The 25410-nt window shown below is 40.8% G+C and overlaps 1 protein-coding gene across 7 annotated transcripts in view; it reads right to left on the reverse strand.

Annotated features, from left to right (window-relative positions):
• Positions 1–1142: 1142 nt before the first annotated feature.
• Positions 1143–25410, reverse strand: part of ryr1 (ryanodine receptor 1) — a 604017-nt gene continuing 579749 nt past the window's right edge. For all 7 annotated transcript variants that reach the window (XM_033014584.1, XM_033014582.1, XM_033014581.1 and 4 more), the window contains 11 exons: positions 24455–24585; positions 19543–19585; positions 18989–19119; positions 16033–16093; positions 15585–15731; positions 15299–15433; positions 13392–13548; positions 11033–11097; positions 8298–8398; positions 6814–6865; positions 1143–2788 (listed from right to left, as the gene is read on the reverse strand). In XM_033014584.1, the coding sequence (XP_032870475.1) occupies positions 2693–2788; positions 6814–6865; positions 8298–8398; positions 11033–11097; positions 13392–13548; positions 15299–15433; positions 15585–15731; positions 16033–16093; positions 18989–19119; positions 19543–19585; positions 24455–24585 (1119 nt within the window). In that variant the 3' untranslated portion in view covers positions 1143–2692. The remainder of the gene's footprint in view (positions 2789–6813; positions 6866–8297; positions 8399–11032; positions 11098–13391; positions 13549–15298; positions 15434–15584; positions 15732–16032; positions 16094–18988; positions 19120–19542; positions 19586–24454; positions 24586–25410) is intronic.

The following is a 25410-nucleotide window of genomic DNA, read 5'->3' on the forward strand; positions in this document are numbered from 1 at the left end:
GATTAAATCCTATTTTCAGACATAACTCTTTTGGTCAGTAGCTAGTCTGAGCTATATCGTCTGCAAGGTTGTCTAATTAATTAAAATAAAACTGGTACCAAAACCAGAATGGATCATTTTTGGGATATCGGAAGGTATCCCTGAATTAAACGTGTATCAGAAGAATTTACTCAATTACGGGCTAATAATGGGAAAAAAGCTCATACTTAAATTCTGGAAAAATGCGCCCACACCAACAATAAAAATGTGGATATCAAATATGTTTGAAACATTACATCTGGAAGAGATGAGATTCCTCTTAGCAGATAAAGCAAACCAATTCCAAAAGACGTGGTCTACGTTTATGGACCTATTACAAGCATGAGGTGCAATAGTAATTTTAAAAATAAATAAATAAATAAATGGTATCAGGACCTGGCATTGGGAGATAAAACAACAAAAACAGACTTGGTTGGTAGTCTTTCTGCGGAGTTTAATGTTATAATAGAGCGATTGTCCTTACTTTCTTTTTCTTTCTTTTCTAGGGTCTACTTTCTTACTTTACTTCCTTCTCTAACTTCTTTTCTAAGGGGCTTTCTTTTCCCAACACTCTCCTGCACTTCACAACTCTTGCGCACCTTCTTTACTTTCCTTACTTCTATCTTTTTCTTAAAGCTTTAAAAAAAAAAAAAAAAAAAATGAAGCGGTACAAATAATGTATTAAGATATATGTGTTGTGTGTTATTGTAATTTACCGTACTTATAATAAAAAAAAAAATAAATAAAAAAAAAATTAAAAAAAAAGGTTGTCTAACCTTGTGTGCTCAGTGGGCTGAACAGATAAAACATTTTACAATCTCTTTTTCAGTCACCTATCTACACTAACTTAAGTTTTGCTGACATTATTCTGAAAATTGCTATTAATAGAGGTTGTAAATCAAAAAGCATACTGCAAAGTCCAACCAATTTATTTGGAAAGGCAGAGCACTTCTTTGAACCATGACCCTGCTTCACAGGAGTCTAGTAGCATTCTAGTCCCTTCAGTTTCAGCATGATATAAAAAACAAACCCGTCTGGTTGTGTGACAGACCTCTATACAGTCAAATTGCAGTTGCATCAGAAGGCAGATTTACTGTTATATTCTAATTAATGTAGATCAATAATTGAACAGCAAACAACTTTTATTGTGTAAAAGGAGATAGGAACCAAGTTAATTTCTCCTGAGTTTGACTATATTTGGTTGTACATTCAAGCAAATATTGTATTGTGTCATCTTTGAAGCAGTCACGTCATTTAATTTCTCTATAGCTCTGGAAATGTAACCAACATTATTTTAAGATGTTTTGGAACTAAATGGCTGAAGAGTTGGCAATGAAAATTACACAGGAAAGGCTACAGAATGAGCTATTAGTCTAACTTATGAACTGCATCAATATTGCCAATTTTGTATTTGCGTTGTGTGTTCCAGTTTTCAGTGTAGCAATGTTTCATTTAAAAAAATAGGATTAAAATGAACACTGTTTTACACTTAGAGTTGTACAGTCAAGAGGGACTAACTTGTGTAAAAATGCATTCCTATCCTTCCAGCAAAATTTAAATTAAAATCGCAACCAACACTGGTTGGGAAATGCCACAATAATCACCCCTCTGAAACAACTAGAAAGAAACCTGATGCTAATTTTGAAAGATTTACCAACAAAGCATTGACTATATCCATTCCACATAAATGAGTGGTATAAACATGATGCACAATAGCTCTTCCAAACCACCCTCTTAAATACAGGATAAATCAGTCCGAGCAAAGTAACACGTCAAACTGCATAGTCTTAGAAAACAAATAAGCAGGAGTTTGAGACAACATAAATACCAAATTAAATAAATAGTTGATTAAAGATATCTCTGCAACGATCAATTAAAATTATTTCAACAAAATAAATTAGGACAGCAATATAATATTTAAGCTTCGAACCGTGCACTACAAAATTAATTCCAGAGTACACTGGTCTTTACCTGGATGAACCCTGACACCAGGTTTTCATATCTGCATAGCAACACCTTGTAACCAGATGATCAGGGCAGCATCAGAAAACTGTTCATATGGGAGCATTTAAGCATGGAGTTAAAAAGATTGGCAAATATTGGTTTTGTGAACGTGCTGTTTACTTGTCTTTTGATGAACATAGACAGATTCTGGGAGCCCCATAATGAACAGCACTGCGACGGTTTGCAAACAGAATGTGGCTGCTTGAATTCAGTGGCTATTTCAGTTATTAGGATTGAAAGTAGAATGCAGTGACAATGGTGCTAACACCATCAAATAGTGCAGCAAGGTGACAGACATCTCATTACCTGCATAATGGGAAAGGTATAAAGGGTTTGTATTACATGGCATATCAGGATTAGGCTAAGGCACTTTATTTTAACCAACCTTTTCTCCTATTTGTAAAATAGATACATAAAATATCAAGACTTTTCAATGTACACTCAAGTATAAATCTATATCAAGACTCATTAATTGATTAGTGTGTGCAAAAGCAGCATGGCCAATTTACATATCTGGTTCAGTTATTTTGTTTAAAAACTGTGTACATAATAAAATCCAGTTTAATTTGTTCTTTTTACAAGCATTTGTCAGACAGCAAAAAGGTGACTTTTATTCCAGAACTAGTTAGAAGTGATAGGTTGTTAGAAGTGCAGTATATAAGCATCAACATTATCCCAGTTGATCTTCATATTGCTTCCGGAAGCAGTCTCCAGCAGGGAAGAAATCCCAGCATCGTTCCTGGTACATCTTCCACACGTATGATTCCTGCATGAAATCAGGATAACATTTGGTGAGCCTAGATTTTTATTTCCACTGGTTGAGCTAGTCAGGCAAGGCAGCAGCCCACCCAGAAGTTATTCTTGCACTCAGCATTTTACTGGTAATATCAAACTGATATTTTTACAAAGTTATTGCTTTTTTTTTGGTAAAATTGTATTGATCTGGAAGATGATTCAAAGGAAGGCTGCAAGTCAGTGGAAGTAAGAGACATGGAGCTCATTCAAACATAGAACCATGAATAGTACATGGCAGGGAACAATGTCACCGCTGAACAGGTTAAACTAATCGTATTTTTAAGAAGGAACTGCAGATGCTGGAAAATCGAAGGTAGACAAAAATGCTGGAGAAACTCAACGGGTGCAGCAGCATCTATGGAGCGAGGGAAATAGGTCAAACCCTTCTTCAGACCGTTTCGGCCTGAAATGTTGCCAATTTCCCTCGCTCCATAGATGCTGCTGCACCCGCTGAGTTTCTCCAGCATTTTTGTCTATCTTAGGTTAAACATTAATCTCTGCCTGTATGTCATCCATATCCCTCCATCCCGTGAATATCTATCTATGTATCTATCTAAAAACCTCCGAGACACCACTATTGTATCTGCTTCCACCACCACGTTCTAGGCACCCACTATTCTGTGTAACAAAAACCTGCCCCCCACATATCTTTTAATCTTTTGGCCTCTGATCTTAGGCAACCTACTGGTAAACCTCTTCTGCTCCCTCTCCAAAGCCTCCACATTCTTCCAGTAGTGGGATGACTAGAATTGCACTCTATACTCCAAATGTGGTCTAACCAAAGTCTTATAAAGATGCAACATGACTTCCTGACTCTTAAATTCAGTGCACGGTCCATATGTCTACTTCTATCTACTTCTGTTGTCACTTTCACGGAGCCATGGAGCTGGACCCCAAGATCCTTCTGCACATCAATGCTGTTGAGGGTTTGAGGGGAGAAGGCAGGAACGAGGTACTGATTGGGGATGATCAGCCATGATCACATTGAATGGCGGTGCTGGCTCGAAGGGCCAAATGGCCTACTCCTGCACCTATTGTCTATTGCCATCACCCATATATCCTGCCCCTACATTGGAGCTCCCAAAGTGTAACACCTGACACTTGCTCAGATTAAATTCAATCTGCCATTTCTTTACCCATTTTGTAATTTATTTATATATATCACCCACTGTACCTTTTGACAGGCTTCCTCACTGTTCCCAACTGCATCAATTTTGGTGTCATCTGCAAACTTACTAACCAACTCAACCACATTTACATCAAGTTGTTTTAACAACAGATGTTGCAGCACAGATCCTTGTGGATTACCACTGGTCACAACATTTGTACATGCAACAAGGTACATGCAACAGGAGAGAAGTCTTGTGCATTGATAGAGAAACTGAATAGAGAGAAATGCAGTAAATTATTTTCCTGTGTTGTCAAATATTAGCTGCTGGGTACTCTAAACATTGCATTCTCATGTGAAGACACACACACACACACCATTTCCATTTCCCCCTTCCACCCTCACGTAACTGTCCAAATGTTGGAAAATAGCATATTTGAGTGTGCAGAGAGATCTCAGAGTTCTGCCAGCTTCTGGTATTGCTGGTAATCCTGTGATGTTTCAACTGGTATGGTTGCTAATGTCATCCATCTCCAGTCAAATGGCTCGAGGTCAACAATGCTGTTGGTCCCTCAGTGATGCTTTTCCAAACACATAAACATTTTGTTCATCCGCCATACGTACAACTTGAGTAAACCACAAAGTGCTGGAACTCAGTGGATCAGAATCTATGGAGGGAATGGACAGACAATGTCTTGTGTCGGGACACTTCTTCAGACTGTCATTTGAAGAGGGGTCCTGACCTGAAATGTCCTCTGTCTATTCCCTCCACTAATGGCTCCTGATCTGCTGAGTTTCTCCAGCACTTTATGTTTTGCTCAAGATTCCAGCATCTGCACTGTCTAGTGACCCCATATTTAAAACTTGGATGAGCAGTTTTTCTGGACCAGTGGATGTTATTCCTATTGATACTCCAACACAGGTTTAACTATAGCACTCGAGATATTACATAGTAATGACCTCAGTTTCATTGGAACATGTGAAATGGGGCCCCAGTGAGTTTAATGGGAACACAGAAACTGGGGCTACAGTGGCTTGCAGGAATCTGCACCCTGAACCAGATAGTTAACCAAACAGTTGTATTGTGGATTATATGGTTATATGCGTAAATTTGGTGCGTATGCAGATGTGGTGAAGATGTCGCTATTTAGAGCATACTGCACACCACTCTACACTGTGCACCTGTGGTTGAACTATGGAAAGACAAGTTTGCAGAGACCAAAGGTGGCATATAACGATGCCATGAGAACACTGCTAAAGAAACCTAGATGGTGTAGTGCCAGTAATATGTTTGTGGCTGCAGGAGTCAGTACTTTAGAAGCTATCCTAAGAAATTACATGTATAAATTCATTTGCAGGATAAATGACTCTAAAAATGTAATTATTGTGGCCTTGTCAAACATAAGGGTTAGCACTACACGCTACGAATCCCAGCTGTGGAGACACTGGTATCGTTGTCTCGTTGTAGGACATTGATCATTCTTTTAATCTGGATTTTTAACTTATGTATTGTGTTTTTAAAAATATATATAATTTATGATGCTTTTATGTGATATACTAAGATTCTATATGTACTTTATGATATTTTTTAATATGCAATGCATTTTTTTATTTTTATGTAATGTTGCCCCTTGTCTGGACCTCGAGTCCGTAATAAAGTTTATTTATTATTATTATATGAGTTATAGTGTGGAACACTCTACCCAGGGCTATGAGAGACACCCACTCAGTTGACAATTTAAACGGCAGTTAAAGACTTATCTTTTTAATCAAGCTTTTAACTGACTTTACTTCCTTTGCGCTTTTACACTCTCAATTTTATATTTTATATTTTTATACAAATCTGTGCTTTTTATGCTATTAACTGCCTATGCTCTTAGTGATAAAAATTGTATGTTTGTTTAAACCTGTGTCTATGTGGAAAGCAGCTTGGGCTGTATTCAATTGTATGAAAAGTGCTATCCACATAAAGTTATTATTATAATAATTCTGTAAAAAGACTGCTACATTTCAGCTCAGTTTGAGTGTGAAACATATCCAGCTACCATGCTATTTTGTAAATTGATTGAGCATGACATCTAATGTGATATTGACTCCTATGTTAAGAATCTTTTCATTTACTTTTCCTTACAGTTAGACATAGCTTTAAACTGCAGTCTCACACAGGAAGGATATTACTTACATAAGATTCTACTGTGTATTTGAGGCTTGAGGTCTGAATCGACCTCTGAAGGTGATCTTGATTGTTTGATTGAAAGATAGCATAGAAAAGGCCCTACGGCTCACTGAGTCCATCAATTACCTGTTCACACTAGTTCTGTGTTATCCCACTTTCGCTTCACAGTAGGGGCAATTTACAGAGGCCAATTAACCTGCAGACCCACACGTCTTTGGGATGTGGGAGGAAACCCACGCAGTCACAGGGAGGACGTGCAAACTCCACAGAGTCAACACCCAAAGTCAAGATCAACCTCTGGTGTCTGATGCTGTGAAGCAGCAGCTCTCTCAGCTGTGCCAATATGCTCCCCCTGGGCCTTCTTAGTTTATGAGACTGGTTATGTAAATTTAGGGAGAGCATGGCATTCATTTTCCTTGGTTCCACTCTGCTTCATCTCATTCCTGACAATACACGTAAAGCACATTCTTGTCTGTCTTCACAATACTCTCTTCCGTCTCCCCAAGTATTATGAATTTTCCAGCTCCCTATATCATCTCTGCAGCTTGACCAAATCAAATCACAAGCTCCTTTCCCATTTCTACCTGCCCTAGCCCTTACGCTCTTCCCAACTCACTATTTACCCTCCTGTGCCCCACTGTAACGCAGCAGGTCTAGTTAACCATCACTGGTATTAATACTTCATGCAGTGAAGGTCTGAAAGACAACATACCTGACCCGTGTGTTCAGTTTCATCTTTGTTAATTAGATACATCAGGAAGAACCTGAAATAGAAGTGTTGTGAAGAGATGAATCATGATGTAAGCTACAGCTGATGCAGTGGAGCCATGCAGCAGGGAAACAGGCCTTTTAGTCTGATTCGTCCAAGCCGTTCAAGATATCTAACTGAACTAATCTAATTTGCTTACATTTGGCCCTTATATCTTTCTAATGCATATACCTGTCCAAATTTATTTTACATTTTGTAACTGTCGCCACCTCAACAGCTTCTTCTGGTATCTCTTTCCATATACCAACCACCCTTTGTGTGAAAACACTGCTCTTCATGAACACTACGCTTTTAAACCTTTCCCTTAACAACTATACCCTTTAGTTTTCAACTCCCCTTCACTGGGATGAAGACTGTAACTGTGCCCCTCATAATTTGATACACCTCCATAAGGTCACTCCTCAAGTCCTACTTTCTAGGGAAACAAGTCCCAGCCTAATTACCGTCTCCTTATAACTCAAACCTTCCTCACCCACAAACATACTGGTGAATCTTTTCTGCACCATTTCAGGCTAATGATAACCTTCCTATTGCTGGGCAATTAAATCTGCACCTAAAGGGGCTGTCCCACTGCGGCGATCTAATTGGCGAGTTTAGGAGAGTTTGAAAAAGTGTCATGTTGAAGAACTCCATTGACTATGTTGAAGACTAGCTTTGACTAGCTTCGGGAAAATTGGACACCGAATGGTGGAGAGTGAAGACGAACTCCTTCGACCTCCCTTCGACTATGATGAATATCTACGACTACCTTCGACTACCTTCGACCACCTTCGACTATCCTTGATTACCTATGAATAACATGCCGACCTACTTCGACTAAACCTACGAGTAAAAAAAATATCGATTTGGTTTCCATGGCGACCTTTTTTTACTTGCGGGCATTTTTCAGCCGTATCAGAAAAATACGCCGTGGCCTAGCTGAGGCCTCGAGTACACGGGGACTACTCTCGAGCATGAAGGACAGTTACAAAGACCTCCTAGGACCTCGTGTCGACCAAGCTGCGAGTATGAGTCAAGGGCAAACTCTTCTAAACTCGCCAATTAGGTCGCCGCAGTGGGACAGCCCCTTAATACTCCAAAAGTGGTCTCACCAATGTCTTGAACACTTGTAACATGACCCCCAACTCAATCCCGTGACAGATGGTGGGAAACTTGCTAAATGACTTCTTTACCATTTGTCCTAAATGCTAAATGTCCCCTTTCATGGAACAATGTACTTACACCCCTCGGTCTCTCAGTACTACAACGTTCTCTAGCACCCCCCCCCCCCACCCAATCAATCTTTATTGTCATCTCTTCAAAAAATTCTGTTACATTTGTGACATATGATTTCCCACGCACCGAGCCATGCCGACTACCTTCATCAATTTTTGAACAATTTTAATGCTCCTACATATTTAGACGTTTTTCACCAATTGATTGCTCACATGTAATTTGCCAAGTTGTGTTCCTCCAAAGTGTGTGTTTCAAACCCGTGCGGTGTCGTGTCAAAGTAGTCGCTACCAATCCCACAAATGAAGCATTTGGTCTGTTAAACAAAAAGAGAGGTAATTATGAACAAGTTCAAAATACCATGCAGATCAGACGATTACCACTGTGTGTGTGTGTGCGTGTGTGCGTGCACACATGGGCTGGGGAGATTGGCTCATGCTGTTAATCCTGCAGAAGAGAGACATGGTTTTCAAGCCAAAGGAGATAGATCTGCTCTTTAAAGGGCCTGTCCCACTTTCACGACCTAATTCATGACCTCTGCCGAGTTTGCCCTCGACTCGTACTTGCAGCATGATCGTCACGAGGTCGTAGGTAAGATTGATGCTAGTCGTAGGTACTTGTGGCATCAAGTAGGTCAGGGCATTTTTTCAACATGATGAAAAATGTCCACGAGTAAAAAAGGTCGTCAATTAGGTCCTGAAAGTGTTACAGGCTCTTTAGGCTTCTTGCTGCTCCTGCAGGATCTGCTGATGTGCACCATGTCACTGGAGCGGTTCACAAACAGCACCTTTTTACAGCTTCACAACTGCTACTTTCTCATGGGTTGCATCCCAGTGTTCAATGAGTATCAAATTACTCCCGCATGGTAGGAACCACACTTTTAGCTTGATCAGTATGAGAATACATTAAAGTACAAAGACTTCTTGTGGTCTCCGTTTGTGTCTCTCGAGCAGCTATCAGTCCAACAGGACTGTTAGCCTTGTTAGTGTAATAGGAGAAAGGGTAAGCATTTTCTGCTGGCTTTACTATTATAATAGGGGAAAGGTAAAAACCTGTCTTTACTTCTAGTTTCAGCTGAATCCATTTTTGTAACTTTTAAATCTTTTAAACTTCCTCAGCACCATGTCACAGACTGTCACCAAGTTCTTTAAAAACAATGTAGGACTTGGCTTCCTGCTTCCACATAACCTCCTGAGACAGAAAGAAGATGCATTGTCATGTTCTACATTTGGTCGGAAGAGATGGGGAGTGCAGGCTGGGACTTTATATCTTGGAGTGCAGGAGGTTGAGAGGTAATTTTATAGAGGTGTATACAATCATGAGGGGAATAGACAAGGTGAATGCATGGAGTCTTCTTCCCAGGGTTGAGGAATCATGAACCAGAGGAGTGGAGCAAGATTTAATAGGTATCTGAAGCAATTTGGCATATGTTAAATGTAATTATTGCACCAGGAATGGGACATTATTTTGCCTTCAAGAGGCTATTTTGTTCACAAAATAAAGTTATATATTTTGAAGAAAACCAAATCACTTAACACTATGTTCGCTGGTATTAGGAACTGTAGTTTATGAACCCTTTACATAGGGTGGTGGGTATACGGAATGAGTTCCCAGAGGAGATAGTTGAGGTAGGTACTATGGCAACATTTAAAATATATTTGGACAAGTACATGGATAGAAAAGGTTTAGAATGATTTGGGCCAAACATGGGCTGGTGGGACTTGAGTTGATGGGGCGGCATGGACAAGTTGGGCTGAAGGACATGTTTCCATGCTGTATGACCTGATGATTTTATAACAGAAAGCCTCTGAAACAGATAGGAACATAAAACCCCACTAAAGAATTCACAATAATGAATTGTGAAATTAAAATGAAATTAAGGGCGTAGCGGTAGAGCTTACAGCAGCAGAGTCCCGGGTTCGATGCTGACTACGGGTGCTTGTATGTATAGAGTTTGTACGCTCTCCCCGCGACCTGCGGGGGTTTTCCCCGAGATCTTTGGTTTCCTCCCACACTCCAAAGACGTACAGGTTTGTAGGTAAATTGTCTTGGTATAAATGTAAATTGTCCCTAGTGTGTGTAGGATAGTGTGGGGATCGTGGTCGGTGTGGACTTGGTGGCAAAGGACCTGTATGCACGCTGTATCTCTAAAGTAACAAAGTCTGTGCAACATGTTTTGGATACATGTCATATCTGCAAAGTGCCCAATAAGTCATGCCTATTTGGTAGCCTATTGAGTAACAATGTTGCACCAAAACAATTTGGTTACTGTCACTGACTTTCTGCTGCTATAGATCTTTAAGGTTTGCAGCAGGACTTCTTGTCCAAAATTAATGCAAGATAGATGAGGCGACCAACAGCAGAAAAAAAGTTTGATTTTTTTCCAGCACTTGATTTTTTTAAACTTTTAGCTCATTAGCACCATTTCGGTGCCTTTTTTTTGTTTGCTTTCTTCTCAAATTAATGCACAATGATATCATACAGGTTTTTCTCAATTTATCAAATCATTATAAACATTTGTGCTGTGGGTCAGCTGTCTGAGATGAAAATTGTACTATTTCGATGTAACTGATTTCCTTCGTCGAAACCGCCATTGGTTGTGTAATAAATTGGAGGTCATTCCAGTTGTAACGTTTTATTTAGACATAAAAAGCTGGAGTAACTCTGTTGGTCAGGCAGTATCTCAGGAGAAAAGGAATAGGTGATGTTTCGGGTCTAGACTGAAACGTCTCCTATTCCTTTTCTCGAGAGATGCTGCCTGACCTGCTGAGTTTCTCCAGCTTTTTGTGCAGTTCTTTCCCACACGTAAAGTTTTATTTAATGCACCAGAAAATGGAGTTTTAGGATTAAACATCCTCCTTCCTTTTCTTTATTTGAAACATGCCGATGCCTGTAAAATACATTTTATCTGTTGAGCATCAACGAAATGGCTTCCTTATAATATTCATACCTCCATATCCTCTTTCACCTGCTCCTGCTGGTCTCTCAGTTCACCAAAAGCATCAATAATCAAACCTTAAGAGTGAAAACATTATGTTATTATTATCGCTTGACTCATGCACAGATCTATTGAGTATTCACAGACACATACCTAATCATATTTCAACTCAAGCAGATCAAGAGAAGAACAAAAGTATTAACTGATTTTTCTTAACATGTGTTTTATTAAATCTTGCATTCATTCTATAATAACCATGTAAACATTTGTGTGTAAATTAGATTGGGAAGGAGACTGGTGTTCATAATCATCTCTCTCCACATTATAATTAGGTACTTTTCCATAAAGAGGGAAAGTAAACCAAATGGAGAATGCTAAGGTGTCAGCTGATCGACAGTGGACTGTTTTTACCCTATGTGTAGTATTGGTTTGGATAATGAATGGCATCAAACCATCTTGAATTGTGTGAGTATTTTTCTGAGATATTTAACGGATGTGTAGTCTGTGCTCAAACATTGTCTCGCTGAATAGACGTTTGCCTGCTAGATTTTAATTATTCTATTGCACTATATATGAAGAAGAGCAGACTTTCTCCGATCATCTAGTAAAATCTGGAGCAGTAAAGCTAACTGCATTCCTGTTAAGGTATCATTGTCCGGGCAGATGGGGCTCATCAGCCAGGGAAGGCAGTCCATCTATGAGAGGGAAAACTCTGATTTTAAACTTCCACTGCCTTGTGGCCATATCCAGTCATGGAAAAGGCTCCAGGAGTAAACCTCAAGAAAATCCGGAGTCGGAGCCCCTAAGGTAATTCGTCGTTGTCTACAACCTCGCTCAGGCAGCTCCTGCGACGGCGCTGGTGCCAAACATCGATCAGCGACGTGGAGAGGGGGGGCGTGCTGCATGGGCAACAGCCTGTCCTCCATATGACATCGCCCAGGCTTGCATCCGACCAGGATGCATCACCCATGGTCAGTCATGACCAAGAAGGGCCTACTACTACTAGTTGGGGCAGAACAGTTTATTCTCTGTTAGACAGCAGTAGTTCCACTTCAAGACACTGCCTAATGCACTTTGATGTTTTGTTAATGTGATTACATATCAGATTTTGAAAAAGGTGTAATGTCTTCATTTTTATTATTAGGGAGATGCTGATAAAACTCTAAAATCTGTTCAACCTAACTGAAGAAAATACCAGTGATGAAACAAGGAGACGCAGGGTCAATATTAATAGGAAGATTTAGTTCTGAAAGTAAGCAACTCTTTGTCATGAAAAGCGTTCAACACAGCATTGATTCCCTGGCACAATTAAGAAGCAGGTGGATTTGTGTGTTTGTATTTAGACAGTATGTGGTGCCGCTTCGGAGTACTCAATGTATTTTCCTGGACAGTCGAATTGTGATGGACAAAATAAGGATGGCATGATGGTGTAATGGTTTCTCCCACTCTTGAAGGTTTGCTTGCTAATTGATATGTTAATTGCCACTGGAGACTGTCTTTCGTGCAAGTGAGCAGAGGTAACATGGAGGGGGGCACATGAGAGGAATTACTAGGAAATAAATGGGGGAATGGGATTGATCTAGAAGCCAGTATAGATTTGATGGACTGAATGACCACCTTCTATGATGTTAGACATATGAATATGAAGAATGGCCCTTTGCATAACCATGTGAGCTTGGTTAAAATCCATACTGACTATTACTTTAAAATGTTGGTGGACCCCGCTGGAGTAAAGGATAACTTTACCAGCTACACACAGTTTGTTGGGAATATACATTGCAAAATTTAAACAAAAGGCAGGAAAGAAGAAAATAATTGCATTAAATATGTCTGAATTGTGGCATCATATGTCTGAAATATAGCATCATATAGTGAATTGACTTTGGTAAAGGAACAAACCAAAAGCACTGGGGGTAACAAGAATTGATTGAAAGTACATCTGAAATGCTGATATTGGAATTCAAACATCTTTATCTTGAAGCTCGTGGGCTACCACCACATCACTGTTCATTTGACATGTGGTTGCATTTCCTTGCTTTTTTAATGAAGATATCCTTAGAGGTCTGGACTTTGATGGGATTATGTGAATAGTTCTGCATGAAATTGCTCATATTTCGCAGCGTTAAATGCAGGTATGCTTTGTGCGTCCTACGCAAATTCAGGTCCAAAATAAGTCAATTTCTGCCCGTGGTCATAGATTCTGCACCAGGTTAGAGCTGGCAAAAGACCCACAAGTCCATTGTCCAGATCCATCTGAGCACATAAGATTGGTCTTCCAGATTTGCTCCTGATGCGGGGAAGAGCAATGAATGGGGACATCTCCTGTCAATAAATTCAGACTGAGATTTAATGAGTAAGTCTGGTGTCATACCTTGAATGATTGCTAGAAGGATAACAATGACAAAAAAGAAGAAGGTGATGTCAAAGACAACACGGTAGAGCTCATATTCGTCTCCAGCTGGGTCTTCAATCTCATCACCAATACCACCTCCAGCTCGCACACCCACGTACATGTGGAACAGGTAACACTGCCAAGTGGAAAGATAGTCATAGGTTAGTGAAGGAACGGAGCCTCATAAATACTATTAATTTCACTAAGGTGCAAGTTTGACAACTGAAATATTAACTAATTTTGATTGTTGCACAAATTTGTAGGAATAACTTTGTATAGTTATAACAGAAAATTCTTTACTAATCACATTTGTTAATCTGCACAGCACTTGTAATAATGCCTCCTCATTTATACTTCCATTGAATAGTTAGAAAATGCACATAAATGATTTTGTGTGTCGGAACAGTGGTGCAGCAGTAGAGTTACTGCCTTACAGCACCAGAGACCCGAGTGTGATCCTGACTACGGGTGCTGTCTGTACGGAGTTTGCACATTCTCCCTGTAACTCCATGAGTTTTTTCTGGGTGCCCGGGCTTTCTCCCATATTACAAATACATGCAGGTTTGTAAGTTAATTGGTTTCTGTAATCACCCCTGATGTGTAGGATGAGAAACTGGGATAACATAGAACCACTGTATGGGTCGGCATGGATTCGGTGGGCTGAAGGGCCTGTTTCCACAGTGTATCTCAAAACTAAACTAAATGATGGTCAATAATGGTCAAGATATCTGTCTATATTAGAAAAAAATTAGAGAGATTGGATTCAAATATTTAGTGATCATTTAATTCTAGATCTACATCAGACCGAATAATCTATTGACTTTTGCATGTCTTAAGTTGTACTCTCACCCAACCACTTCTGTGGGGAGAAATTCATTTTCTTGCTGCTCAGTTTTGAGAAGTTAGAATTTAATACTGAGAAGTGTCAGGTGTTGCATTTTTGGGATGTCTAACAAGGGCAGGACCTACACAATGAATGGTAGGCCTCTGGGGAGTGTTGTAGAGCAGAGGGATCAGGGAGTGCCAGTGCATGGTTCCTTGAGGGTCAAGTCACAGGTAGATCAGGTGGTCAAAAAAGCTTTTTGCACATTGGCCTTCATCAGTCTTGAGTATAGAAGTTGCGAGGTCATGTTGCAGTTGTATAAGACATTAGTGAGACCGTTTAGAATATTGTGTTCAGTTCCAGCCACCATGTTATAGAAAATATATTGTCAAGCTTGAAAAGCTTCAGAGAAGATTTACGAGGATGTTGCCAGGACTAGAGGGTGTGAGCTATAGGGAGAGTTTGAGTAGGCTGGGTCTCTATTCTTGGAGAACAGGAGGATGGGGGGTGATTTACAGAGGTGTAAAAAATCTTGAGACTAATAGATTGGGTAGATGCACAGAGTCTCTTGCCTGGAGTATGGGAATCAAACTTCCGAGAACGGATGTCAGAGCGATTTTTCTGCAGCAGCTTAGCAGCCTGAGAAAGATCGACTCCGACAGGCAGGAGAAAACGGCATTTTAATCCCGCCCCCCCCTCAAGGGCGCCAAAGTCGCGCACACGGCCAGTGGCAGAACTGCAGGTAAGTATTGTAACATACCTACAAGAAACTGTTTCAAATGTGGAACTCTCTACACCACACCTGCTACATCTGGAAGATTGATCATCTAACTAAGGTGATTGAAATATGATACGATAGAACTTTACATCACAGGAAAGAAATTGGTCTGCCATCAGTCATACACCACAACAAATAGAAGGAATTTCTAACATTCCATGGAATATTAACTGATATTTGTTGGTTTAAAGGTTTGTTTCTATGCTTTAAAGTTCTGTATCATTTTAAATATATATTTTTTAAAGAAAACTTTATTATTTTTAAATGACATGAGAGAAAACTTACTGTCATCATATCATCGCACTTCATATCTGGCTCATCTTCATCCTCACTCTTGTTATAAAATTTGCGGAAGAAGTTAAAAGCCACAACTGTGTAGAGATACACAACGACAGCCAGCAGTCCCACAGTCATCATCAGCTGCAGAAAACAGAGAGCACTGTGATTAAACAACTGGAGAAATGAATGCAAAGGGATTCTGTAGCTTTTTTTCAAAGACAAAGTAAAGAGTTTTACTCCTGTTAACCTAACAGACGGGAAGTAAGATGTCATGAAATGGTGCAAGTCTTACCTGCTTGCCATTGTGCGTTACAGAAGACAGAATGGTGCGAAGAGTCTTGACACCCATAGCAATATCCAGCAGATGTGCCGCAAAGAAGAAGTTGTTGTGATGGCCAAGGATAGACATGACCAAATACCAACAAAGATACAGGAAGGACTGATGAAAACAAACAGAAATAATTAAAATTGCTCCAATTCATGCTGAAGAGCTCCTAATACATATAAGTGGATATTTAACATGAATGAAATGTAGAGTTTCTTTTCAATATCATAATTACCTAAAAAATGAATAAGCCCAAAACTTCCCTTTGATTTACTTCATGTAACATTGCACTTGGTAATGTTTTACAATGTGAACACCATTGGCCCAAATTTAATTGCTTTGCTTTTCATCCAATGATATAGAAAATATTTTGTCCAAAACATTTTCTGGGGTGTTGTATTGAGTGCTTACTTACATTGTCAGTGAATATCACACCAAACTTCCAAATCTGGTACTTGATATCTAAGGATGTGATCCTACAATCATGAGGAAGACAAAAATAGGAAGTGTTAGATTAGATATGCAAAATCTGCTTATTAATTGGTGAACGATAAATGCAGGTTAATATTTTCAAGAAATATACAAAATAGGCTTCAAAGTAGGAGACAAAGTGCAATGATGGAGGGTTGCTTTTCAGATTGGAGGCTAGTAACAAGTGGTGTACAACAGGGATTAATACTGAGGACACCGTGGTTGTGATTTATATTAACGATTTTAATGGGGATGTAGGTGGCATAGTTAGTAAGTTTGCGAAGGACAGACACCATAGTGGCGTTTGGCAGCATTTAGATAGAAACATGGATATGCAGGGAATGGTGGGATATGGACCACAGTTGTCAGTGGAGATTAACTGGGCACGATGTTTGATATTATGGCCGAAGTGCCTGTCCCTGTGCTGCACGATGTCTTATGTAGGGCTTGAGTAATAAGGAGAAGTTGGACAGGCAAAGACCTAGATGTGGTTTACAAACTTACAGAGGTTTAAGAAACTCATGAAAGGCAGAGGTAATGTGAATAGTGCAGTATTTTCACTAGGATTAGGACAGTCTAAAACTGGAGGGCATTGGTTTGAGGTGAAAGGGGAAGATTCAAACGGGACCCGGTGTGCAATCTTTTCACACAGAGGGTTGTAAGGACTGCTGGAGGATACGATAGAAGCTGGTACAATTATACATTTAAAAGATACTTGGACAGGTACATGGCTAGGAAATGTTTAGAAGGATATGGGGCAGCTGCAGGCAAATGACTGAAGTGCAAGATTAGTTTGGTTTAGCAAAATGGGAGGCATGTATGAGTTGGGCCAAAGAGTCTGTGTCAGTGGTACCATGTTCTGTGGTACCATGCAAACATTTATATTTATCTTTTTCATTTCAGTCATAAAATTATGAGATCATACCACACATACACTGTTCCTGCAGTCTACCAAGTCCACAGTGACCATCAAGTACTTATTCACACCCATTGAATGCAATTCCTATTTTATTAACCCCCCAAAATGAAACAGCATGAAACGTAAGCAGCCAAATCTTACAATGGGATCGGAACAGACAATAGATGCAGGAGTAGGCCATTCGGCTCTTCGAGCCAGCACCACCATTCAATGTGAACATGGTTGATCATCCCCAATCAGTACCCCGTTCCTGCCTTCTCCCTATATCCCCTGACTCCGCTATCTTTAAGAGCTCTATCCAACTCTCTCTTGAAAGCATCCAGAGAACTGGCCTCCACCGCCTTCTGAGGCAGAGAATTCCAAAGACTCACAACTCTCTGTTGTGAATTTTTTTTTCCTCATCTCTGTTTTATATGGCTTACCCTTATTCTTAAACTGTGGCCCCTGGTTCTGGACTCCCCCAATATCGGGAACATGTTTCCTGCCTCTAGCGTGTCCAAACCTTGAATAATCTTATATGTTTCAATAAGATCCCTTCTCATCCTTCTAAACTCCAGAGTATACAAGCCCAGCCGCTCCATTCTTGTCGGCTTGTACACGCTAGAATGTAGAAGATTGAGGGGGGATCTTATAGAAACTTACAAAATTCTTAAGGGGTTGGACAGGTTAGATGCAGGAAGATTATTCCCGATGTTGAGGAAGTCCAGAACTAGGGGTCACAGTTTAAGGATAAGAGGGAAGTCTTTTAGGACCGAGATGAGAAAATCATTTTTTACACAGAGAGTGGTGAATCTGTGGAATTCTCTGCCACAGAAGGTAGTTGTGGCCAGTTCATTGGCTATATTTAAGAGGGAGTTAGATGTGGCCCTTGTGGCTAAAGGGATCAGGGGGTATGGAGAGAAGGCAGGGATGGGATACTGAGTTGGATGATCAGCCATGATCATATTGAATGGTGGTGCAGGCTCGAAGGGCCGAATGGCCTACTCCTGCACCTATTTTCTATGTTTCTATTCTCTCAGCATATGACAGTCCCGCCATCCCGGGAATTAACCTTGTGAACCTACGCTGCACTCCCTCAATAGCAAGAATGTCATTCCTCAAATTTGGAGAGCAAAACTTTGTGTCATCTGCAATTTGCTAATGTTATTTTTAATCCCTTCATCTAGATCATTAATGCATATTGTCAATAGCTGCGGTCACAGCACCGAGCCTTGGGGTACCCCACTAGTCACTGCCTGCCATTCTGAAAGGGACCCGTTAATCCCTACTCCTTGTTTCCTGTCTGCCAACCAATTTTCTATCCATGTCAGTACCCTATCCCCAATACCATGTGCTCTAATTTTTCCCACTAATCTCCTATGTGGGACCTTATCAAATGCTTTCTGAAAGTCCAGGTACACTACATCCACTGGTTCTCCCTTGTCCATTTTCCTAGTTACAGCCTCAAAAAATTCCAGAAGATTAGTCAAGCATGATTTCTCCTTCGTAAATCCACAATGACTCAGACTGATCCTGTTACTGCGATCCAAATGTGCTGCTATTTCATCTTTTATAATTGACTACAGCATCTTCCCCACCACCGATGTCAGGCTAACTGGTCTATAATTCCGTTTTCTCTGTCCCGCCTTTCTTAAAAAGTGGGATAACATTAGCTACCCTTCAATTCACAGGAACCGATCCTGAATCTATAGAACATTGGAAAATTATCACCAATGTGTTCACGATTTCCTGAGCTGCCTCCATAAGTACCCTGGAATGAGCAAGTGTATTGTGTAACATCCGGACCTCTGCAGCATACGACAATAACACATGGTGTTGCACTCAGAAACCAACTATTTGATTTGGATTATTATACTATTTTGGATTTCATTGGCTCCCGTTTACAAAAACAGAACTAAAATTATAACATTATCACAGAATACATCAGATCAAATGGATAATGATTTTTAGTGATCATTGGAAAACCAAGGCAGACACGAACCATGAGAGAACAGAGCTATCAGTCGCGGGTTTCTTTTCCTGAGGCACAGTGACATCCAAGGCACTCATATCCATGCCCAGCAGCTCTGCGATGCGCTCCCTGCCATAGATATCACCATACTTATCTAACACCTGGGAATATAAGAACACAATATTAAATTGCGTGTTTTTCAATGAGTATTCTTAAACTTCTTTTCTATAATCTTTGGCATTTAAATTTCAATAAGTTGATATAGATTTCTTGTTCTAAACTAGACATGCCAAAGAATGGCAAAATCTCGAAGGTGTTTCTATTTAAGATCAAATGTTCATTAAAAAATTGAATTTGCCACGAAAAATCCATAGCGAGAAGTCCAATGTCTGAAAAAGTCTGACATTTTTATGATTCACTTTAAAATACCCCATAGATATTTGTAGGAAGGAACTGCAGATGCTGGTTTCAACCGAAGATAGACGTAAAAAGCTGGAGTAACTCAGCGAGACATGCAGCATCTCTGGAGAGAAGGAAAGGGTGACGTTTTGGGTCGAGACCCTTCTTCAGACAAACATATTTACCTTTCTTTTGACGAATTTGTCCCAGTAGTTATTTGGGAATGACCTAGAAATTGATAAAAGAGAATATTGTCAATATTCAAGTAATGTTGATGCTTTCAGAACACCAATACTTACAAGTGAGTGGTATGTAAGTATTGCTACACTGATCACTGTGAGGTGGAAAGTGAGGGTACTACGTTGTGCTGTAGTGGAACAGTCAGCAGTAACTTTTCTCCCACACCAGTCCACTGTCCATCAATTTGCCATGAGTGATTTTATAGAACCGTGCAACTGAGATATTCAGCCATGTAAATACCTTTTCATACAACTCTTATAATCAGCTTGTAGCCACATTTTACTTCGGAGTCACGTGAGTGACTACGTGAAGAACCCGCTTCCAACGCATGCGTGTCATATCGCTACACGCATTGCACGAGTCAACAGAAGGGTGGAGGACATCCACCAGTAACGGGAGAAGGAACAAAGGACCAGCAAAAGGCAGGTAAGGACTCTGCATTTTTATTCACAGAAAAATGGACAGAGTGAAAAGGAAGCGGTCTGCAAAAAAGCTGCCCGAGAAACGCGTTGTAAACGTGGATGAACGGCAGAGACAGCAGCCGTCGGCTCTAGAGGCCTCGGTAGAGGAATCAGCTGTGCCAGAAATCATTCTGGCACCGACGAAACTTACTCACCGGCCGGGAGGCAAAGTTCAAACAAAAACGCACCATCTAGCAGAGCCCGACTTGGAGCAGCAGCGGGCGACCAGCCCGTATCAATATCGGACCAGGGCTGAACGGGTGCGGCAGACGGAACAAACCCGCTATGAGTGGCTGCATACGGAGCAGCCAGGAGAAACGGCTGACCGGGAACAGACGTGGACCGACAGTCAGGACCGGTGTGGCCAGCGGCGGGACGTGGAAAGCCCGCAAACCAGCACCCGTGAGTACCGGGTACGGGAACAGCTGGGATACAAAGAGCAGCACACTGCTGAAAGGCTGCAGGAATGGGAGCAGCCAAAAATAGCAAGTGCAGCTCACCGTCTAAAGGAGCTGCTGGAGGAGCTCCTTCACAGTGGCAGTCCCATGAATGTGGAGACTAGCCACAGTGGGCAGACAAGCCCCATATGGGTACCCCGTGAGGGACCCCCTGAAATCTCGACCTCTTCGGAGGAGAGTGGGCAGGACCCTGATGGGCCAGACCCTGATCACACAGCTTCCCATGATCCTGAATCTGCAGAAAAACATACACTGCTGGACATGGTGGCTGATTACTTCAAACCAAGTCAAACAGGGGCAGACTTGGATTCCAGGATGGCAGCCAGTATTAACTACATGTCTGGCCATCAACTCCAACAACAAATATTCACAGAGACACTGGCCAGACATATGCCACCTGGTAACTGTGATGTATTACAAATCCCCAGTGTCAACCAATGCATTTGGAAGCATATGGGGAAGGAAATCAGGAACCATGATCTCAAAATCCAGAAAGCCTTAAAAGGGCTTACGGCAGGGATCACAGCTTACATCCGCACCCTGGACAAAACAGAGCAAACTAAAGGCCACCAAGACGCACTAGCCCTGTTCTGTAATGTACAATATGAGCTGAATAGCATGCGGAGGGCGGCTATTCAGCCAGCACTGGATCCTAAATATGCAACAATTTGCAAACAAAGAGCCGTTAAAACCCCAACCCTTTTGTTTGGGGAAGCCAAGACACTGGGGCTCATCAAAACCAGCGCAAAGGCTTATTTTGGATCACGGTACCAGCCACATGGAAGACCGAAAAGTGTGGCTTATATCAGTGGCAGTGCCAGAACCCAATATAACCTGCAGCAGCCTTCTTTTAGGGTATGGCCAGGGACGGCCACCCTGGAAGATGCGGAAGCCTAAACCTCCAGTACAACCACGAACACGAATAAAAACAAAACCCCCTTTTTTCAAAAAACAAAGAAAATAATACAACCACCAGTAACCATGGAGGTAGGTGGGTGTGGTTCTTTTGTAAAAAAAAAAAGGGACCCACGACGGTGGGAGGGAGGTTGCAATACTACAGTGACGAATGGTGTAAAATCACTACAGACTCGTATGTTCTAAGCAGTATTCAGGGTTATCTGATAGAATTTACTCATCCCAATAACCCCCCAGTACAACATACACCAGAAAGGCATTTCGTCCTTACAAAAACCGAACAATCTAAAGCCCACATGGAGCTACAACGATTGTATACAAAAGGTGTGATTGAGCATACTACTCATGAACAATTAAAATTTGTATCAAACATATTTATTAAAAATAAAAAAGATGGGGGTTGCAGGATTATCATTGACCTTTCAACCCTAAACACATTCGTTCAATATGTTCATTTTAAGATGGATACCTTTATCACTGCTAAAGAATTAGTATCAGCTGGTTTCTATATGACAAGCATTGACTTAAAAGATGCATACTATACAGTACCCATCAAAGGGGAACACAGACGGTAGTTAAGTGTAAATTGATACCAGAAACGAATATGGATTATCTAGGATTCACCATTAACACGGTCAATATGTTAGTAACTTTACCAATAAATAAAGCCGCAGCCCTACAGGAGGATTGCAGCGAGCTTCTTAACACCAACAGACCCTCCACTAGACGGGTAGGCCGGATAATTGGGAAGATTGTGGCTACATTCCCAGCCACACATTTTGGGCCATTACATTATCAAAATTTGCAAAGAGCAAAAATTAGAGCACTCAAATTTAACAAAGGTCATTTTGATAGACCTATGGAGCTGCCTACGGAAGCTATAATTGAACTACAGTGGTGGGAACATAGCATTAGGTATTGCTCCAACCCCATCATTATTGACAACTCGTCTATGGTATTACAAAATGGTGTATCCAAAGAAACATTTGGATATCGGCAACATAAAGGTAAGCTAAATTCAGTGGCAGACACCAGGTCACGCAAATTTAATGAAAACACGGATTGGATGTTAAATAAAATGTATTTGCTGAAATTACAGCAAAATATGGTAGACCAGATATTGATATTTTTGCGTCCAGGTTGAATCACCAATTACCAAGGTATGTGTCCTGGGAACCAGACCCTGGGGCAGAAGCTACAGATGCTTTCTCACTGCATTGGGGGAAATGCCGTTTTTTATGCTTTTCCCCCATTCTGCATCATCAATCGGGTACAAAGGAAAATTCAACAATATTCGGCATCTGGGATTCTCATAGTACCCGATTGGCCTACTCAACCGTGGTATTCGGTCATACAGGGGATGGTGTTAGAACCATGTTCCATTATTGGACATAGCCCGAATTTATTAATTCATCCAGTAACTGGAGGGGGGGCAGTCACCCATGCCATAAGACTATGGATTTGTTGATTTGTAGAGTCTGAAAGACCCACTACACGGCATGGGGCTGTCAGACAGGACGATGAATCTCATCACATCAAAGACTGTCAACATGGAAGCAGTACCTCGGACACATCAAGAAATGGGGCATATACTGCTTTGACAACAACCTAGACCAAAGGGCCAAGAATATTCCGGCCGTATTGGAATTCTTAACAAACCTCCATTATGATAAACGATTGGGCTACAGTGCCATCAATAGTGCCAGAAGTGCACTCTCCAATTACCTATCACAAGGAACGGAGCGGCACACGGTGGGAACGCACCCCCTGGTAACAAAACTTATGAGGGGCATATTCAATGCAAATCCCCCTAAAACCAGGTACTCCAAAATCTGGGATGTGGGTGTCGTTTTAAACATGCTGAGGAGCTGGTAGCCCATAAACAGCATTATCACTGCAGAAACTGACCATGAAGATGGTTATGCTCATGGCGTTAGTTACTGCACAACGAGTCCAGTCATTAAGCAAACTGAGCCTGGACTCCTTGATCATCTCACGAGAGAAACTGGTGTTTGTCATACATGAGTTAATAAAACAAACAGACCAGGTTCATCGGGTCAAGTGATTGAATTTATGGCATATCCATATGACGAACGTCTGTGTATAGCAAGACATATCCAATTATACATGGAATATACTAAGAGCATTCGAGGTCAGGAAATGGCTTTGTTAATTTCTTACAAGAAACCGCACAAAAGGGTCACGACCCAAACTATCTCAAGGTGGCTCAAATGTGTCCTAAAGATGGCAGGAATAAACACTAATGGTTTTAAATCTCATTCCACCAGGGCTGCAGCAAAATCCGCAGCAAAAATTCAGAGGTACCCACGGACCAAATCCTCAGAATAGCAGGATGGTCATCCGAAAGGACTTTCCAAAGGTTTTATAATAAACCAGTTTTTGGAGCCATCATCATTTTCGGAAAGCATTTTACGTTCAATATTATAATTTGCCCGAAGGGTTACAGGGCTATGATTTCAATTAATAAATGTATTTACTCGTTATATCACACAAGTCTTTGTATAAGTGTGTCTAAAATTGCTAATGATACTCTCTCCCGATACCCAAGGCAGTTGTGAAGCATGGACTCGTTCCACGGCATGAGGTCACAGAGCTTTGAAATCTTCACGTAGTCACTCACGTGACTCCGAAGTAAAATAGTAAGATTAAACGAGAACTTACCAGTTTGAAGTTTGATCTGTATTTTATGAGGAGGAACGTTGAGGGAATACGTGCCCTCCGCTCCCACCCTCCTATGATCATATCAAAACTGGTATCTCTTTGATAATCTTACTATGTTAGGTCATTATAGTTTCTGTGACCTCACACCGCTGCTTTGAAGAATGGCACGCATGCGTTGGAAGCGGGTTCTTCACGTAGTCCCTCAACGTTCCTCCTCATAAAATACAGATCAAACTTCAAACTGGTAAGTTCTCGTTTAATCTTACTATTTTGCATGAATAGTAGTTCACATATTTTAGTTTTTATAGTTTGGACATGCAGCAAAATTACATATTACTTACGGTGTATTAAGAACAAGCCGATCCCATTGTCCTTTAATGTCATCGTCTGCAGGCTGCTCTGTGATATATGAACCATCAAATTCCAATTTCCTGGCAAGTTCCTTCTCCCGTTTAAAGATGACCAAAGGAACCTAAAGATGTTTCAGAAAATAAAAAATAATTCTGTCAACGTAAAGGAGTCACGATATTCATTGTTATTTCTGAGAAATTGCGGAGCAACTTTAGCACAGAAATCCAAAGACCGCTGTTCAATATCCACTCTCTGCTGTTAACTTCATGGAAATGCCACCTGACTACCTCTGTCACCACTGGCCCCATGTTGTAAATGCCAGAATAACCATTAAAGTTACATTTTGTTTATTTATTCTAATAAGACTTTTAAATGTGGTCACAGGTATTGTTGCCATCAAGCTGCATGAAAATTAACGATTGCAAGTGGAAAGTGTAATTTCATTGGGTTTTAATTGCTTTTGAGGATTTAAATTAGTTCCAGGTCCAAATAGACTACTCCTGCACCTATAGTCCATCGTTTTTCTCCAGAGATACTGCCTGACACATTGAGTTATTTCTGCATTTTGTGTCTATCTTTAGTATTCTGGTAAACCTCCTCTGCACCCTCTTCAAAGTTTTCACATCTTTTCTGTAATGGGGTCAACAGATCTGGATGTAATACTCCAAATGCAGCCAATCCAAAGTCCTTCTTCTTCTTTCGTGTGGCGTGCACAGCCTGAAGTTGTAGGACAACTTGTTCTATTTGGTCTTCTGTTTGTGCACGTCGAGTTCATTGCATTAGTCGAAACAGGGCGGACCACATCCAAAGTCCTATAGAGCTGCATTATGACTTCCTGTCTCTTAATCTCAATGTCCCTAGCAATGAAGGAAAGATACCATACACCTTCTTTACACGCCAAACAACTCCACCCACTGCTTCCTGAATTGCTTTGATGATCAGAGAT

Source organism: Amblyraja radiata, chromosome 41 (genome assembly GCF_010909765.2).
Source record: "Amblyraja radiata isolate CabotCenter1 chromosome 41, sAmbRad1.1.pri, whole genome shotgun sequence".
NCBI lineage: Eukaryota > Metazoa > Chordata > Chondrichthyes > Rajiformes > Rajidae > Amblyraja > Amblyraja radiata.